This window comes from Catharus ustulatus, chromosome 2 (assembly GCF_009819885.2).
Source record: "Catharus ustulatus isolate bCatUst1 chromosome 2, bCatUst1.pri.v2, whole genome shotgun sequence".
Taxonomy (NCBI): Eukaryota; Metazoa; Chordata; class Aves; order Passeriformes; family Turdidae; genus Catharus; species Catharus ustulatus.
The window spans coordinates 104555219-104573770 of record NC_046222.1 but is presented as its reverse complement, the minus strand read 5'-3'; the positions used below and the strand labels follow the sequence as shown (position 1 = coordinate 104573770).

The following is an 18552-nucleotide window of genomic DNA, read 5'->3' as shown; positions in this document are numbered from 1 at the left end:
ATACTCACATTTTTCCCTATCATGTGCCCTTGCATTCTCACTGAAACAGAGCAAAAAACCAGTACTAATGTACTGACCTACATGAAGATTGCCACTGCAGTTTTGTAGAATTAGCATGGCAAAGTTCTCAACAAAGAACAATTCATTCAGAAGATGCATTTCAATTTAAAAATTTGCACCAAATGACTTATTTTACAATATAATAATGTTATCATACCTCCATTTTTCAGTTTACAAACAACCTCTCCCAGAGACAAAGATCAACAATTTTTACATGTTGGATTTCTTTAAAATATGCTAAGATACATATCTCTAGGTAAAACTGTGGTTTATGACAACACTGATTACTTAAACATTTATTAGAATAAACTAAGCTATGTTCTATATGTGATACAAAACTTGAAAAAGCACAAGCTGACAGAGGTTAAAAAATTCTATCTTTTGTACTGATTTTCAGCCAGTACTTGTGTTAATATTATCTTCAGAAGGTCTTTCATGGATACTCAGGAGAGCTGTACAGGCCACAAAAGTCTGCAGATCCTTTGTTGTTGTTCGCATGTTTTCTGGTGTGGTTTTCTTTCTTAAAGGTAAAAGGCAAGGTATGTCTCTTACTGATTAATATAGATGTTTCCATCGGAATATCACAAATATTTTTGAACAAATTTTCCTTTGCATAATAAACATGAAAGAACACTGAGACTACATTTATTACCTGAACACTGTGACAAAAGTTCTACAAAAGAGATACTTTTTTGTATCCCTTTTTTATGTGACCATAAAATTAATTCTTTCCTCGTGGTAATTAAGACATACCATCTTCCCGAGAAATGGCTTAATTTTGAATGAAACCAAATAAATCTACGGTATATATAACTGCAGCATAAAACAAGCAATGATCAGACTCTGGGTGAAATTTAAGCTTACATTTTGCAGTTTTCTTTAACAACTAGGCTAGTAAAGTTCTTCAGCTGTAATACATGGACTAGCAGACATTCACTTCCATTGTCATGCCTGGAAAATAAATGTTGTGTGTTAGTCACCAATGGCTGATACTTTGGTTAAGAAATAAAGATGAAGACTAAATTGATTTAAATAACATAAAAGCACATTTTGTTAAACAAATTTCTTGCACAAGTCAGTTTCAATCAAAAGCCTTAGCTACACTAACAAAGTTAATGGAACTAAGTGAATTAAATGTTACCCTGAAAATAACAACTGCCTTTTGCCTCTTGAGAGAAAACAGGTTTTATCAAATACAATCCTTACTTTAAACAATTATACCATATGCATTTGGGTGTGTGTGTGTAACAATGTATCAGTTACATTAGACAAATCCATCTGCATTATTTTCATTGAAAACAAATTTTGAAATTTTACTTTTTCACACCACTGTGAATTTTTAAATGCCACTAACCTGTTTGATATTTCAAAAACTTCCAATCTTAGGAATCTGTTTCCAAGGGGCAGAGAGGATTCTAGAGGGCTAAGATACTATATCCTGTCTTGCATGACAATAATCTGCCCTTCCCCAGCTATTCCCACTACCAACAGTATATGCCATAGGCACAGGATTTCAAAGATGTATTGTACAGCTGGGACTGTACTGTATTTGTGTCTCTTCACCTGTGATTTTTCTAAGGTAATCCTCCTTTATCTGGCATAAAAAGATATTGCTTACAGAGACATATCCCTATAGCCATACCGTCACTAATGGCCCAGACAATGAAAATAAATGCTAGTGAAAGAAGTAATGAAGACCCTTTTATCAGTGAGTACTGAATAGACTGTGCTTAAGGCATATCCCCAACAGAAAGTGGCACATGACTGATTAATCTGTACATCCACTGAATTTGGTTGTCATTCAGAAATTTCTTTAAAATACCCACTGTGATTCAGTTTATTAAAATGTTAAAAAATCATAAGCAAGAAAAGCAGTGAGCAATTCCTATAGAGTTCATAGGGAGAAAGAGGAATAATTACTCACAGAAATCCAACATGTATTTGTGGTTCTTCATTACTGGCAGCATCACCATAAACAGGTTCTTCCAGATCTTCATTCCTGCAGGAACAGAAAGTACTGTAAACTACCTATGCTGTTAAATGACGAACTAACACTTGTTCTGTGAATATTTGTGAATATAAGCAATTATTTGGCACTACAGGAGTGACTGGTAATGTAGAAGGAATTGAGACATCTATATAAAAACATACAGTGATAGTATTCACAACCATAAAAATTGAGGTCTTACTCTTTCAAGATATTAACGTTATTTTAATATTTATTTAGTCTTCCATTTCTCTTTAGCATCCTCCAAACCTTATATTGTTCCCAGTTACTTCCTCCTGTGTTAAAACAATTGTATGAAGTAACATGTCTTTCTACATCCTTCAATCACTTGGTGAATCTATTTTTTTTATATTTATACGGCAGTTCATGTGTTTCTTCCTTGCAGTTATACTTTTATCATGTGATACTCAGAATTGTAAGTCACACTCTGTATAATTTTATTTAGTTATAGATGGTTGAAATAACATTACTGATTTATGACTAACAGGATGAGAATGCTATCTTTCAAGGGAGATACGATGTTAAAATCTCAGAGAGAATAAAGCAAAAGGGACTTGGCACTTGAAGATGACAGTGGACTGCATTAAAAAGCTTTCCTTTAAAACATGCAATCTAGTAGATTCATGTTACTAATAATTAGCAATTTTGAAAGCTACACATAAATCCACAACTAATTCTTTTGGGCCATGAGGCAGAACAGGAATATTTCCAGCTTACTATGCATTTATACACCTGACCTTTTGCTTAAAGCTTCAAACACGCCACTGTCACTAGCCAGTGAATGATCTGAGAGACATGCTGAAACTCGCCTGGCTCTCCTCTCCGATCTTCTCCCACTGTCTCCTCGCAGAGTTACAGCTGCCATGGAGAAAAAAAAGGGTTGACAACATCAGCTCAAGGCAACTTCTTCAAAATTAAACAAGAAACATGTATTGTATGAAAGCGAGCAGCAAAACAGCACAAATGCAGTTCTCTGATTTTTCTTCTAACTTGAAGTTAAAAGACTAGAATAGGATTGACCGAAAATTTTCTGTGGGAGAATTAAGGAAGGAAGTTTGTGGCTAATTGCTCTGTGACAAGACTAAGTATAAACCAATTGCATTGTTAGTAAATGCTTTCCTGGTAGAGTAATTCCTTCCTAAAGGAAGACTTACATTAATTCACATATGTACACATGATATCCTAAGCTTTTCAGATTTACCTACTGAATATACAATAGGTTGAAAACAAACACAGAGACTAATTCTTTTTTAAAGTTATCTGATAACACAATGTGAGGTTTTGTTCTCATTTGTTTCCTAATACAAAGTCTCAAAGCATACTGTTTATACCATCACATAATAGTAGCTTTTATTTACAGTCTGAGAGGCACTATCAAAAAGAACCAGTGTTTTCCAGCTCACTCAGACCACTGTTTTCTTCAAATTCTTGGCGAATTACTTTGAAAACTGACTGGGGGAAAGGAGGAAGCAATATTCAACCTCCTTTGCCACTCTTCCCTGAATCACCAACCACACAATAAATAGCAACTCAGCAATCATTCTCATGTTGTAACTGTATCAACAAAATTATGGTATATACTGGATTTTGCATAGGTAAGTAGGTATAGCAGCTACCAATCCTTTAAAGTACATGCACAAGCAGTAATGTTCAAGAACTGCATAGGAAAGGCTTCAACACGTCAACAGCAGCTCCTGACTTGAGGTTGTTTTCCTTTGAGTCCTACAGAAAACCACTACACAGACTTGTGAAGTACAGTTTCTTCACTGCACAGAAGAACTTTTACCCTCTTTTGCTTAAGGTTCAATGACTGTCCTCAAAGCACGAAAGCAATGGCAAAGAGATGGCGCTTCCAAAGGGGGGAAGCATTTTATTTGCTTCTGCTCATGCTTACAAATTTAAGACAGCATGGAAGCACTGACAGTTTCAGCAGAGTGACAGTAGCACAATGCATGGGAGACAAGCACCAGCTGACATTTACAGCTTACACCCCCAACTAGGAATGAAGCATGTCTTATGCAGAGTAAGACATGTTAACTTTTTAAGTACCTCTGTTTCACATTATCATAAGGTATCCAAATTTATTTCTGACAGCTACTCAGTAAGTTTCCTTCCACAAAATACCAGCCACAGCTGCAGAACCCAGCTGAGTGAGCCACCCCCCTGCACGGTATCCACCTCACCTCCCACCCACGCACCACCAGGACAGGACATCAGGACAGGAGAACTTCATAAAAGTCTTCCAGATTAACACAAACACACTGCTGCTATCAACAGAAGGCTCTGGCTAAGGTCAGCTTTAACCCACTGTGGAACTGGTAGAGAAGGTGCACCAAGCCCAGCACGTTCTGTGCCAACCCCAGATACATTCCTGTTACCAGGCCACTAACAGCACAATGTTATCAAAGGTATATCACCCAGTCCTGTTTGGAGCTAAAAACTCCTATATATCAACAGAGTCAGTTCTTTGTCCTTGGGATTCGTAAGTAGGCCTGTGGACCTCTCCTCCAAATTCAATGAAGGATTTAGGTATGCAGGAAATTTATTTGCTGGCTAGGAACAGCCCAATCTGCACTTGTCTCTGCACCCAGAGAAAGAACAACCATTCCTCTCCATCTCCAGTTACAGTATCCCACCTTTCTTGTACATCACACATTTTACAGTGCTACTCACCACAAAAAAAAAGGACAAGTTCAAGTGAGCCCACAGTAAGCAAAAAACTGCATTTGCACCATGCTCTCCTCCATCACACTTGTACAAAAGTGGTGGTTTTGTGGGTAGTTTTGATTGGGTTTTTTTCTTTGCTTGGTTGGTTTGGTTTTTTTCTCCTTTTTTTTTAAAAAAAAAAGGACTTTTGATTTGGTAAGCCTATCTCACTCTCTGGTATTTATGGAGAATATTCTGTCACTGGCATTTATGAAGAATCGAAACTAGCAATCTGTAGAGCTATCTACATATTAACGTTTCTCAAAAATTTTACATCACTGGAAAGAGGTTAAACTTCACAAAAGTGTATAATTTTTTAAAAAGTGCTTCTATAATTTCTGAACTAATTTCAACAAGTTGCACTAGGACAACTTCTTTTCGTTAATAAGCCCTTGGCTCACCCCCATGCAAACACTTTGTATAAACCTAGCAGGGCTCTGTCCTTGGGAGGCTCATGTTCCCAATTTGGCTGGAAGGAAAAGCTGGTCTCAAACACCAAAATAACAAAATGAAAACCTGACACATTACAACAATGTTGTAACTTGACAACGATTTGCTCACTGTCTGCAGGCCATGGAAGCATTTGATAACCTCTAGACAACTGCAGCAAATTTGGACGAGATGCAAACACCAGAATCTACCCTTGACTTGGTGAGGGGTAAAAAATTAACAGGAAAAATTACATGATTTTCCAGAACTACTGGGTGCCAAAACTTCATAAATACAAGACAGCCCTGAATGAAAGAACATTCTCACTGCAATTAGTTGAAAAAAAATGAACTTCAAAGGAAATTTTGCTGTCCAAACTTTCATTTGCTAAAAAAAAAAAAAAAAAAATCACATAAATAAATCTAAAGCATGTTTCACAAGCATAGGTAACTACAAATACTGTATGTCAGCTCAAAATGCACTAATAAAAGAGTAGAGCACTCTCATAAAAACTAATCAGAGACAAAAACAGACCTTACCTACCATAATGCTGTCAGGCATTGCTACTATATAATAAAGCTGAAGGTCAAAGAACACTTTCCCCAGGAGTTTAACTACAGCTGTGAATGTGTTGTTTAGTTGACATAGCAAAAAATTAAGTATGCCATAATGATTAAACAGATAGAGCAAAATGTCAAACAAAACCAAATGTAGCAGAATCTCCTGTTTCTTCTCATGCAACTCCAAAAAAATAACCAAAACAAAACAACCCACCCCAAAACAAAATAACCAACACATCACACAGAAAAACACACAATAAGAAATTTCAGGTTCACTTACAGTGAATTTTTCTGTTGTGCCGCATGAGAAACAAGACAAAAAGCATACAGTGATAAATCACTCTTTAGATCTCTGACAATATTTATAAACAAGATATTATTGAGGCATTAAAAGAAATCTAGCATTTGAAAGATTTGGTATAAAGAGATAGTGAAGATATTCAAGCCCAGTATTTTATTAACATGATTCCTCCCACTCCCATCTTTATAAAGATGGATTTAACTTCTCAAGCATATTCCTGCCACTCACACATGAAAACTTATTTCCCAGTGTGACCCTGTGACAGATGCAGAAAAATAAAACAGCAGATCAGCAACTGAACATCAAAACTGCAGTTCCTGAAGAACCCCTAGAATTTGCTCAAGTGCTGCATCAGTGCAAAGTTCATGCAGTTTTTTCAATGTTAACCCTCCCACTCCCCATTATTTGTAAATTACCAAAATTACCTCGTGCTTTGCCTAGTGAAGGACCAGGCAAAGGTTTGCCAGAACCAAGACCTGTTTTTGCAGCATAGCATTCTGTTGCCAGGCCATCGGGTGGCAGCAGTAGGGCACAGTGCATGGTCCCTCAGAGAAACCCAAAACCCCCAGCATCTGTGAGCTCCTAGCTCTGGCATCCAAGCTGAATGCTCCATCCAGTTCTTCCAGGAAAAGAGTACAAAACCAAAATACTTTCAAAACTTCCAACTTCTACTTGCAAACAGCTGCATTACACTTCCAAACTACCAGCTACTGAGTGCGGAACTCAAAGTAGGCAAAAATCAGAAAGGTTAAATTTTTTTAAGAAATTGTTTCCAAATGCAAATAATAAAAGCAAAAAAGTCTCAAAATAAGGCAGCCTGGCTACCTTTCAACCACACATTCTTCCTCAAAAAGTGACATAAAATACTCTGTTGTACATGGAGAAAAGCTGTAACCTCTGGACTAGGACACTGCAGCACTGACAGCAGATTAAACACAGAGGTTTTCAGACAAATGTGAAATGTGTAGAAACACAGCAGATAACTGAGAAAAGGAAAATCAAAGCAGGAAGTTGCCCTTCATCCTGTATTGCTGCCTAGGCCCTCACACTAGGCCTTCACTTCTAGGAAACACATACAAGCTATAAATGAACTACTTAGACATTTTCACTTACCACAATGGCTGAAGACATGCTGTGGTCTGATTTGAGGTTTAAAGAAAGCCTCAGGAAGCCTCTTCACAGCACTAATTTAAGCACAAGTTTTCATGCTGGTCTCTGGAATTCTGTTTATTTTGGTCTGAAAGCTACAATATGGGCACTAGAAATGTTTACAGCTAGTAAAAGTAACTTCTGCTGCAGTATCTTCTGGCAGTGTTAGCTGCATTAAGGAAAGTAGGAGAGTCTAGACTCAAATGCTCTTGAACAACAGAGGCTTTTTAGCACTGAGGCAATGTTTTCTTTTTAAAAACAAAAACCTGAAAGGTTTTCTGTAAATACCATCAATGTTCCTTTGTACTATCACTTGACAAATAAGATTTTGGTAGGATAATATGATCCATTCTCTGGTTACACTTCATATTATTCCTGACATCATAAGTCCCAAATGCAACATTCTACACAATGCTAACAGAATTATGGATATAGACATGGGATGGGATTCACAAGATTTAATATTAAACTAAACTCTAAAAGCCTTTCTCTACTAATATGGTTTTATTAAAGAAATGAGCAAGTCAACACACAAAAATGTTACCATGATTATCTTTTTCATATTAAGAGCATTTCTTCATTTGGTTCAAAGAAAATTTATCATGTTCCTGTATACTCAGGCTTTTAATTTTGTTTCATTTTTTCAGAAGTTTTCTGTTTCTTCTTTTGATTTTTCTAATTTATGTTTCTCAACAGCAGTGCTTCAGAAGCTTCTGCTAAGGCAAGCCAAAGCAAGTCCATCAATTTGACAGTCCAGCAGGAAAGGAAAATTCAGCAGTGCATGTGTTGTTTAACTGCACCCATCATCCCTCTGAGATCAGAGCACACCCAGGTGCTCAGAAACAACCAGCCAAGCAGACACCTAACATCTCCCATATTCCCTACAAAAGATGTTCCTTTGCTGATGAAACACCTACTCATGAGTGCACCATGCACCCGTGACAGCTATGCCACTGTGGCTTCTGCTCCATCACAGAACTTGGACAAGGGAACCTCGGCTGGAGTATGTACAAATTCAGCATGTAGTCAGCCAACCTTCAAGCACTGTCAGAAGCATCACCTCATGTTTTGTGATTGGGTTTTTTTTGTAGGGGATAGTTGTTGGTTATTTCCTGTCCCTCTTGGGTTTGTATTGCTTTCCATTGTCAGAATAAAGGCAACATGAGCACAGCTGGGGACCTCAGAAGTAACTAACCCATACTTTTTCTTACTAATACTTTACTCATTCTTGCTAGGTCCTTGACAGGCCATGTTTCAATGAAAGTCTATATTCCATTCCCTTTCTCCCAGTCAATTCACCACTGTTTTAAGATCTACTGACAAGGATCTCTCTATTCTTTCATCTCTTTGCCCTAAAACTAAAGTTTGGATTTGGGGGATTTCCCTGTGTTTCGGTTGGGCTGTAGCAGATAACACCTACCATGCAATTTTTACCTCACGGTAGTAAAATAAGCCTAACTCAGGAACAATCTCTACTGTGCTGGCATTCTTAGGTCTGTGTGACATTTTCTAAGACAGTGTGACAAAATAATAATATCCATCAACTCACCTCCACCAGTTTGGACAGCAGTCAGGTGTGGTCCCATTTCTCGCAGCCCTTCATTGTCCAGAGGGTAAGCAGACGTCTGAGATGAGCTTGTGCCTTGTGCATCATCATCACCCAGGGCTGTGGTCTGAGCCCTAAGCATTTCCAGAGCTCCTATTCCTGCCATCTCCTCAAAACCTTCCGACATCTGAGCCAATGGAGAATCTCGTGATGCAGAGAGAAATGGGGTGTCCAGAGGTGAGCTTGGAGGGGACAATGACGACAAGGAGGACCGCGATGACAGGGATGCCAGGGACTGCGGGGTATCCAGAGACCTCCGCTGCTTATTGAAATTCGAGTGCCCAATGGGATCAGCATAGGGCACATCCTTAGTGAGAGACTCGAAGGGAATGATGTCAAAGCGCAAATGCTGCCCGTAGTCTGTAACGCTGTCTGATTTGTCATACTGGGGAAGGCCATAGATGTCCGTGAAGCTGACTGAGCTGAGGGAGCCTCTGCTGGAGGCCAAGGATCCTCGACTGGAGGCCAGGGATCCCCTGCTGCTGCCAGAGGACATGGTGAGGGTGCTAGCTGACAGACTACAGCATGCAAAGAAAGAGAAATGTAATTTTATTTCAAATATAATCAGAACCACCAATGCAGACACTAAAATGTTAATCTAGATTACACAAGCAATTTTACATCTATTCAAGTATGGTGACACAGAAAGATGATTTGGCATTTTGAAGTCTAGCTCATGTCTCTTGCCCTGGTCTCAAGCACAGCCATGACTGGAACAGTTCATCCAACAACCAGATCAAGGTCAAGTGCCTGAAGACAACAGTCCAACAGGATAAATCTACTCTTTCCTCCAACATGTAAACAGCTGTGATTTGGCAGAAAAGAGCTAAAACAGGCTTTAGTTCAGTAAACTCAGTGTAAACCCAGGAAGGATATATTACCATGATCCAGCTCAAATTTATATAAATGACTGGTCATAAACAATCCAGGGAGAAGAAGTGCAAAGGGATTTTCAAAGTCCTAATAAATCGCTATGTAAGCCTCACTCTCACAGGTTTTTCCAATGCAAAACAAATAGACTTTAGGATGAATCCTATTCCACTTCCTCTTACCATTCTGAGTTAAGAGGGAGAAGAGTATTAGTGCCAGAGAGAGATGAAGTGAGACAGGAACTCAGCAGGAACTGAGCTTTTGATGCCGCTGTGGTGTTAAACTGAGGAATCCCCAAGAGCTGCATCTCAAAAGGCAGCTGTGAGTGTGAATATACAAAACATTCTGGACTTCAGATGGGGTCTTAACACATTCTCATATTTAAATAGCAAAATTTTGTCACCTTACCAGGGATCAAAACCCCCTACCTTTGAAGGTATCAGAATATTAAGAACCCACAGACCTTAAAAGAATGCTATCTGCCCATAGTAAAAGTGTAACAATATTGCAACAGATTTTAAGAACTTACCTCCTTTTCAGAATTTCAGAATATAAAATTCCCAGATACACTTAATAACATAGCGCAAATAGCCATCACTAATACTATTTATAAAACTCCATCCAAATCATTGCATTCTACAAAGTGTATAAATGTAGTGAAAAATCAATTTATTTGGCCTACATACACAGAAATATAAAAATATTAACTTCATACATTATTTATATTCTTCTCTGCTGTAGTTACTTCAAAACCTTCTGGTTTTACATAACTTACCTTTTTAACTGGGAGTGTAAATATGAGGTTAAACGTGTAGCTTCTTCTAGTTGCATAAGCAAACAATTTCTCTTCTCCTGTAACAGTATCCTATAATTAAACACATACAGATTACTATTTTCTTCATCACAGTAGTGCTAGGAGCTTCCCAAGTGGAAAAACATCAAGGCATTGAAGCTTGTAATATTAAAAAAGTTGCACTGTTTAATGAAAAGTTTTAATTTATGCTGCTCATAGGCAGTGATGGTAATTTCAGCAAGAACACAAGAACCAAGACTCCAGGAGAATTCCCAGACAAGAAAAATAACTGAAGCACAATGTAAGAGTCATGATGCTGAAAATATATTACAGCAACTAGCAAAGTCATAAGAAGTCCTAGGTAAAAATATTAGAATCTACAAGATTTTTTTTTCTCTTGCATCAACATGACTCAGCTATCAAAATACTATGCCCTTCTACCTTGTCACAAAAAAAGTATTCCAAGACAATTAGACAATTTCAAAGATAAAAAGAAATGTAAAATTTAAGGTTTTATTCTATATGTTTTAGGTGCATTCACTTATCATTATATTTATGCAGGTGATACAGCATCTTGACTACTACGTTATGAGAAAAACATCTCATGCTGCTGCCACAATACAAATGGAATGGAGCTTTAATGCCATCAATCCAATACATCTATACCTTAAATTCAGTTTTCTAACATTATTAAAATTTTTTAAAATAGGTTTTTATCTGCTATCGACTCTTTTTCTGGATCCTATATTCCTGATGTTTTGTTTTTCCAAGCCAAACCACTGAACTTCAAGATAATATCAAGGTACTATTCTAGTTTGTGTTGTACATTTTGTATGTCCAGGAAAGTTACAGTTCCAGCCCTGCATCATAAGGTGGCTGGAAAAGGAGATTCTGACAGACGGTGTGGAGAAAGCAGATCAAAGTTATTAGACTGCTTCAGACCTTCCTGAGTTGCAAGGCTTTTAGAATTCAACATGTTACTGAACAGGAATTAAAAATCAACAGACAGGGAGTTCTCCTAAATAGAACAGTAGTTCTCAGGCTTTTCTCGTGCCTTTGTGCACCCCAGACCAGATTAACTAGTGGCAGAAGGAAGGCAGCAGCTCAGCTATGCAAACTTACACCATATAGGCACTGCATGCAGGAACCAAAAGAAAAGGACAAATGGACACAAGAAACTTAACTGATTCAAAAGCTTGCAGAGGAAAGCAGAGATATTCACACCATCTATTGTAAAAAACAAACTTAGGAACCTACACTCCACAGTGATCAATGCTGCACAGTAGGTACCTGTGCTAAAAGCTAAGAAATGCCTCCAGCTAAGGCTGTCAGCCAATCTTAACAAAAATAACATTATAACAAAAATAAAAAACAACAAAACCCCCACCTCTGTCATACAGATTTTAACTTCATTTTAATAACTCAGTGCCTTTAATTATTTAAGAAAGAAACATCTTTGTGTTCCACAATTCAAACAAAGTGGAAATACGAAAGCAGAATTAGGAATATTTTTGGTTATTTCTAAGTCTAAAACAAACAAAAAACCAATAAATCAGGGCTACTAATAGTTAAGCTTTCCTCCAATTTGTTATACAAAAACACAGTGCCCATCAGTATTATTCTAACTTCTGCTCAACTTTCTGCTAGCATTTGAAATATCAAGTACCACAGTGGAATGCTGGTTTCCACAGCATGAACTCCACAGAAAAATAGCTTGGCCTTCTTGCCAATACAGTATGCACTACCTAACATGAGAGCCCAAAAATAACAAATAAAACTTACTACATGACAGAGTAAAGTGAACTCCCTTTTCTGTCAGTTTAAGCTGGAAAGCCAATGTAACAATATGGCAAAAATTGCAAAATATATTACATTAACCTGTAGGCTGGCTGTGAATTTTCTATTTATTGCTTAAATTCATTGTCTGAAATAAGCATTTTCAAAGAAACTGTTGTCAAAATCTGTATATGGAAAGTATTTTCAAATATTTTTAAAGTGTCTTAATTATGTAAATATTAACCTTTACACAGATTACATAAAAGCTGTTTCTTGTAGGTTTTCCTGAAGTGTCAAAGCTGAGGTTTTACCACTACTTATGAGAAGCAAGAACAAGCAGTTTCTTGCTTTCACTGGAAGCAGTGCATGGTAAAAAGAGATTAAGAGGTTTTATCCTTTTCTCTGGCTACAGGAAAAGCTAGGCAAGTTTGAAATAAACACTGTTTCCACTAATATGTTTCTGGGTTGTTTATTTTACATATAACTTGATTTTTAAGTTTTCAATAATGACTTTGCTTACTGTGTTCTCTAAATGTCAGAACTGGGATGTGTTCCCACTGCTGAGATTGCAAATGAAAAGGAAATATTGTATATAAAAAGCAGCAAAAACACAATCATTTAACTTTCCTGTTCTAAGGCAGACACTAAATATAGCAAAGGATCTTTGTTCTGATGCTTTTGGAGATGACTACTACTCCACTGCAAAGAACAGAAAAATCTTTCACTATCCAGGTACTGTTATTCAGGTCTCTGTTATCAGACAGTATCACTCAGACCTATTCCAAGCATCTTTCAAGATTCTATTCAGATTTCTTCTTCCTATTCAGAATTTTTAGATGAATGAAAGGAAAACTAACTAGTTGACATCTCCGCAACTCTGCTTCAGAAAAGTTCAAGACAGATAGAATTAAATAGTGACAGGAGCAGTCTTCTCCTTTTCTGAAACTAAATTTCTCTAGTAACTTACTTTTTCCTTAAATACAATTAAATTCCCTACTCTTCCTTTTGAAGCTACCAATATAGGTGTCACAATAGTGAAGAAAACAATTCAAGTTCCCAAACCTTTCAGTGGCCCCATGGGCAGATGTTGCTCGAGCTCGCTGAATTTCATCCTCCAAGCGTCTTTTTTCTTCCTCCAAACGTGCAATGTCTTCTGGGGATCGTCTCTGCTGACTGATGAGCTGCAGCTCCTGAAGAAGAGCCTCCTTCTCTTTGATGAGCTGAAGACGGTCCCTGTCCGCTTCAGCCATTCCTGGCCAGGATTCATTATCCAGCAAGGCCAGCTGCTGTTGTATATTCGAAACTCTTTACAAGAGGGAAAATATATTTCAAAATGCAGAAGAGAAAGACAAGAGGAAAAATATCAAAATGTGAAGCCTGTTGATGCCTGTGCCTTTCTTCTTCTAAATATCAAATCAAGAAAATTTAGAGGGGTTTGGGAGGATTATTTGTTTCTGGGATTTGGGGTGGGCTTGTTTTTGGAGGGTTTTGGTTGGTTGGCTGGTTTTAGGGTTTTTTTAATTGTTTTGTGCCTTTTTAAAACAGTAAAACAACTGCAAGTGTTCCTACATGTGTAGATGTGTGAGAACTGCAGTGCTTTTATCTACTATCTAGACAATACCTGTCTTCACAGCTTTCTCATTTTGTAATAAATCAATTAATATTTCAGAGCTCAAGTTTACTGCCTGGACAGTTGAGGAACATTTTTTCATTCCTCATTCTTCTATAATCAGATCTTCAATTGAGATTTCAAAAGTGCAGTAAGAATTTGAAGAAGCTGAAGGTGAGACACTTAACCAGCAACAACAGGTCCACACAATCATGTTCCACCTCGTAGAGGAATGGTTCAAGGGGCTGAAAATATTAGGCTACCCTAAATGACAACAAAATTTTAAAGCTGCCATTAAAACAGAAACATCAGTCTGGAAAAAGATTTACTGGTTACAAAATACAAGTGGTTTTAGATTAATCTATCATAAAAATATGCAATTAAATAAGCTAACTTGGGTTTTTTCTCCAGTATGCTTTATAGTTAAAAGTAGTTTCTTGTATCTCAGTATGCTGTACCATTACTTGAAACAACAGTTTTAAGAGTAATTCCCCAGTTGACATTTTAAGCAAATGTTCTTTTAGAAACAAATTTTAAACTCTTATCAATATTACCAAGAACATTAAAGCTAGATGTTTAACATATGTTTCTTTTGGCATAAGAGGGTATTTCTAGGTATTTATGTTTGTCTTGCAATGAAAATTTAGACATTTTAGAACAGAATAGTTAAAATTGGAGGTAAGAGAAAATCTAGTTTTCTGATATTTGAGCATTTGAAACTCTAAGAACTGTACAACATTTATGCAGTTTACATCTCAGTTTCATCTTCTTTGAAATGGCAGTATTGAAAGAAAGATCAGTACCTCTACAAGATTACTACCCTTTAAATAAATAAATAAAAGCACTTTTAAGCCAGCCATAAAAGTGGGATATAGTTCATTGGTTTTGATTAAAATAGTCATTTTCAAAAATATCTGGTAAGAAAGAAAATTAATAACAAAAAAGGCACATAGCACACAAACAGAAGATTCACAGTGTGCTAACGTGATTATGAATAAAAGAAAATGCATACACATGACAATGGCAACACTTCCCCTGTCTGAAAAAAACCCTCATGCAGTAAGGTTTATCTCCTACTGACATCTGGGAAGTATTTGGCCATCTTATTATCAGGGGAATGGAATAAACTATCAATATAAGTAATTTTGCAGTGACTGCATACCTATATGAATAAGATTTTCATGTCATTTCCACCACACACACCTTAGATTTCATTTCAGCAAGTAAAGAAATTGGGTATTATGTTACATTTTTGTAAAGCAGAATCAAGCCCTTCAATACCATTTCCTCCTCCTTGCATTAATAACAAACTTCCTGCCAAGAGCTACTAAAAGCACCATTGTGGATCGATACATACAGTCCACATATTTCACACTTCAGCAATTGTGCATGAATTCCAGATGCAGCTTCCTGAAGAACACCTCGTCCCATTGACCAAATGTCAGGGCCAGGAAGAGCAAGCAGGGTCAGGAACCCTTCTCTCCCCGCTACCCAGGCTGCTCTGCTGTTAAAGATTCAGTAAACACTCCTGAAGCACATACAGCTTAATTTTCAGGTGTTCAGTGCCAAATGAAACAAATAGGGGCTCAAGATCCTTTCAACAGAATCACAGAATTCCGGTACAATTAAGTTATCACAGCTTGGCAAGCGAGTGTGAATCAGATGAGCCTGGACTATTTGATTGTGTTCATAAGATTTTACACAGCTTGCAGACAAAAGAAGATGAGATTCATCTGAAGTCTCTCTGAAGTTTCTTCATAAGACAGATGAAGGACTGACTCTTTCCTTCATTTTAACACTCTCAATTGTTTCGCTAGTTATTTTTACATTGCAGGGTGAGCTGGTTAAGCAGACCACAGGTGCAAATGAGCACTAATGAAGACAACAAGGAAGAGAGTATGATCAGGGAAGAGATCCCCCTCTTTCAGTACTAGTAAATTAGTGATTCTACTTGTCTGCAGAGTAAAACACCTTCACTAAACAACAGAGGTTTTGATTTACCCTCTTGAGTTTGCTGAGAGCACGTAACTCCCTTTGTGTCTGACATTCCAGCTTAAAGTTTGTTTTTTCCCTCCAATTTCTGTTACGGTGATACTTTGAAAGTAGGAAGTTCTCATACAATAACTTAATTATACTGTTATTGAAGGGGGGAAAGTACTGCTGTGGAAAAGATTTGTATCACTGAAGAGTTCCAAAATCTGATTAGGTGTTTATTTTGATTCCCTTGACAGTCTTAGCTAGCTCTTCTTGTTTCTACAGTTTTCCCTTTACACAAAGAAAAACCAGATACAAAGCACTATATAATGCAGGAATCTGTTGAAGCACCAATTAGCCAGTTTTCTGCAACCCCTATTTCCTGCAAATGAACTGAAGTTTTGGGGCAATGTTGTTGCTTGCTTTCCACTGGGGATTCCCTCTGTATGGTAAGTTTTTCCAAGAAGCTACCAGTAACAAACTTTTTAATATTTATCTCCTTGGCTAGAAGACACCCTTAAGGCTTTTATGGTCTCATTCATTCAAAATTATGAAAAATAAAAAATCTGAGTAATCATGTTTAGTTATGCTCAGAATTTACTAAAAATTCCTCTTAAGTATGTTCCGTAACTGCAATCTGTCTCCTCAAACACGAACTTTCCTTCCAATCACAATAAATTCATAAATAAGCCATTTCATTATGCTTGCCTATGCCAGACTTCATGCTTGTACTACACCAGTCATTCTCATGGCTGCTGTGTCAGAAGAAAATGGCTGTTGTCAAATTCAGTGCACTAACCTGCCTTAAAACATCCACTTAAATCAATGACTTGACATAGATTGTAATCCAAAGTGGGGAAAAAATATTTAGGATCCTTTATGAAGCCTTGGTTTTTCTAACACATTTTTCCTTCCTAATGAGTATTCTTAAGATACTATTTTTTTACTGTAGTCACTGCAAAAGAGTGCTTTTATCTGGCCTAATGCCAGATACTGAGGTCCCTTCTGATCCAGCAATTTAACATATTCCTGTGGAAAAAACTGTTAATTTGGAGCCATAAACATTCCAGGCATTTTGCCCATTCCCATCCTTGCATAACAAGTGCTGAGGAGCTTCCATTCCTCTCTGGAGTAGGTGGTATCAAATGACTGGTTCCCTAGGTAGGCAGGCCAACTTGCTGCTTAATTCAGCATTTAAAAATTTCGAAAGGAGATGAACATTAACAGTTCCTGTTAAGGGAGGGGCACAGATGAGATGACAAAGGTTTAACCTGATGATGATCTCACTGACTTGAAATGGCACACTTGTGCTGAAATGGCCACACCAAGTATCTAAAATGATGCCTCGCTCAAGATAATGCAAACACAGCATGAGGATGGAGATCAGTAGTCAGTAGTTTACTACACAAACTACATAATGGGGGAAAAAAAGGGATGCATTTCCAAAATTTTATTAAATGCAATTTATTTAAATTTAGTAGCATGTCTGAATTATTAGAGCTCTACACAGCTCCCTCTCCCCCTAACAAAACAGGGCAACCCTTCAGTCACTGAAAATACCTGGGGAACCTTAAAGATTGCGTTAATGTCCAGAAAATCACTTTCATGGGTGATATCTGAACCCAGCACTAATGAAGTTGTATTGCTGAGCTCAAGAGCACATTTATTAAATAGATCATAAGAAGTGAATAAAAGTCACTTATTGTGAGATGAGTGATTTACAATTACAATTTACCCCATATTAGATTCTTACTCAGATTATGAACAAAACAGGTGTCATGGAGAGAAAAACATTCTGAACCAATTCAAAGGTACTAATTCATGCTCATAAAATGGACAAAGTATGGGTATCTTACAGTTGGCATTGTTCTCCATACTTAACATGGTCTGAATTCTACAAGGGAAAAAAAGAAAGGAAACCAAACAATACTCCTTTACATTTAAATGCCTAGGCTTTTGGCTGACATACCATACCACTCTTAGAACTGAGACCTTTGCTACCTGTGGTATTGGAAGATCAGCAGGGATAAAATAAAGAAAATACTCCAGTCTTGATTTGAAAGAGAACAGTGGCTAATTAAGATCACATAAATCAGCCCTGCTTACTCTTTTCTCTAGGCTTGTAATTGGACCCAGTTTTCTTGGCACTTCAGGTAACAGGAGTATCTCCCATACACAATACCCAAAGGAGGTGGCTGCGGGACTGAAGACATAATGAAGGGTGTAAGAACTTGGTCATTTCTGGTATTTACTGACCCTCGAGTGTGGATTATGACTTATATCCAAAGAGGGGAACACTAGAGAAAGATGAAGAAAGAAAAAGAAAGAACAAGAAGCTGGGGAACTCGGCCAAATGTTCACAAAATTTCTCCACTGTGTCTATTTTGGCTGTTCCTGCAAGTATGTGCCACTGTGGCTTTGGCAGACAACACGAGCATGCTCTGTTGAATACCCAGCCTTCCTGACAACCCAACTAATCCAATAACAACGAGGTCTTAAACTGGCTTAAGAAACTCATGAAGCCATTGGAGTCCACTGGCATTTTGCAGATTTCAGGAAAATTGCAAAAATCTGCTAAAAGCAAGTTTTCCCAAAAACACAGGTGAAATAATAAAAAACCTTAAAGAAGTTCAAAAGCATGTCTAAGCTCCCTTTAAAACCCAAAAAAAATGTTTTATGTTTAAAAACCAACATTGGGAGATTTAGGTTTA

At 37.3% G+C, this 18552-nt stretch overlaps 1 protein-coding gene across 3 annotated transcripts in view; it reads right to left on the bottom strand.

Annotated features, from left to right (window-relative positions):
* Positions 1-18552, bottom strand: part of WWC3 (WWC family member 3) — a 98418-nt gene that overhangs the window by 15867 nt on the left and 63999 nt on the right. For 2 of the 3 annotated variants that reach the window (XM_033051813.2, XM_033051811.2), the window contains 6 exons: positions 13321-13563; positions 10465-10554; positions 8763-9337; positions 2806-2926; positions 1985-2059; positions 925-1011 (listed from right to left, as the gene is read on the bottom strand). In XM_033051813.2, the coding sequence (XP_032907704.1) occupies positions 925-1011; positions 1985-2059; positions 2806-2926; positions 8763-9337; positions 10465-10554; positions 13321-13563 (1191 nt within the window). The remainder of the gene's footprint in view (positions 1-924; positions 1012-1984; positions 2060-2805; positions 2927-8762; positions 9338-10464; positions 10555-13320; positions 13564-18552) is intronic. The other variant, XM_033051812.2, reaches the window with a different exon arrangement.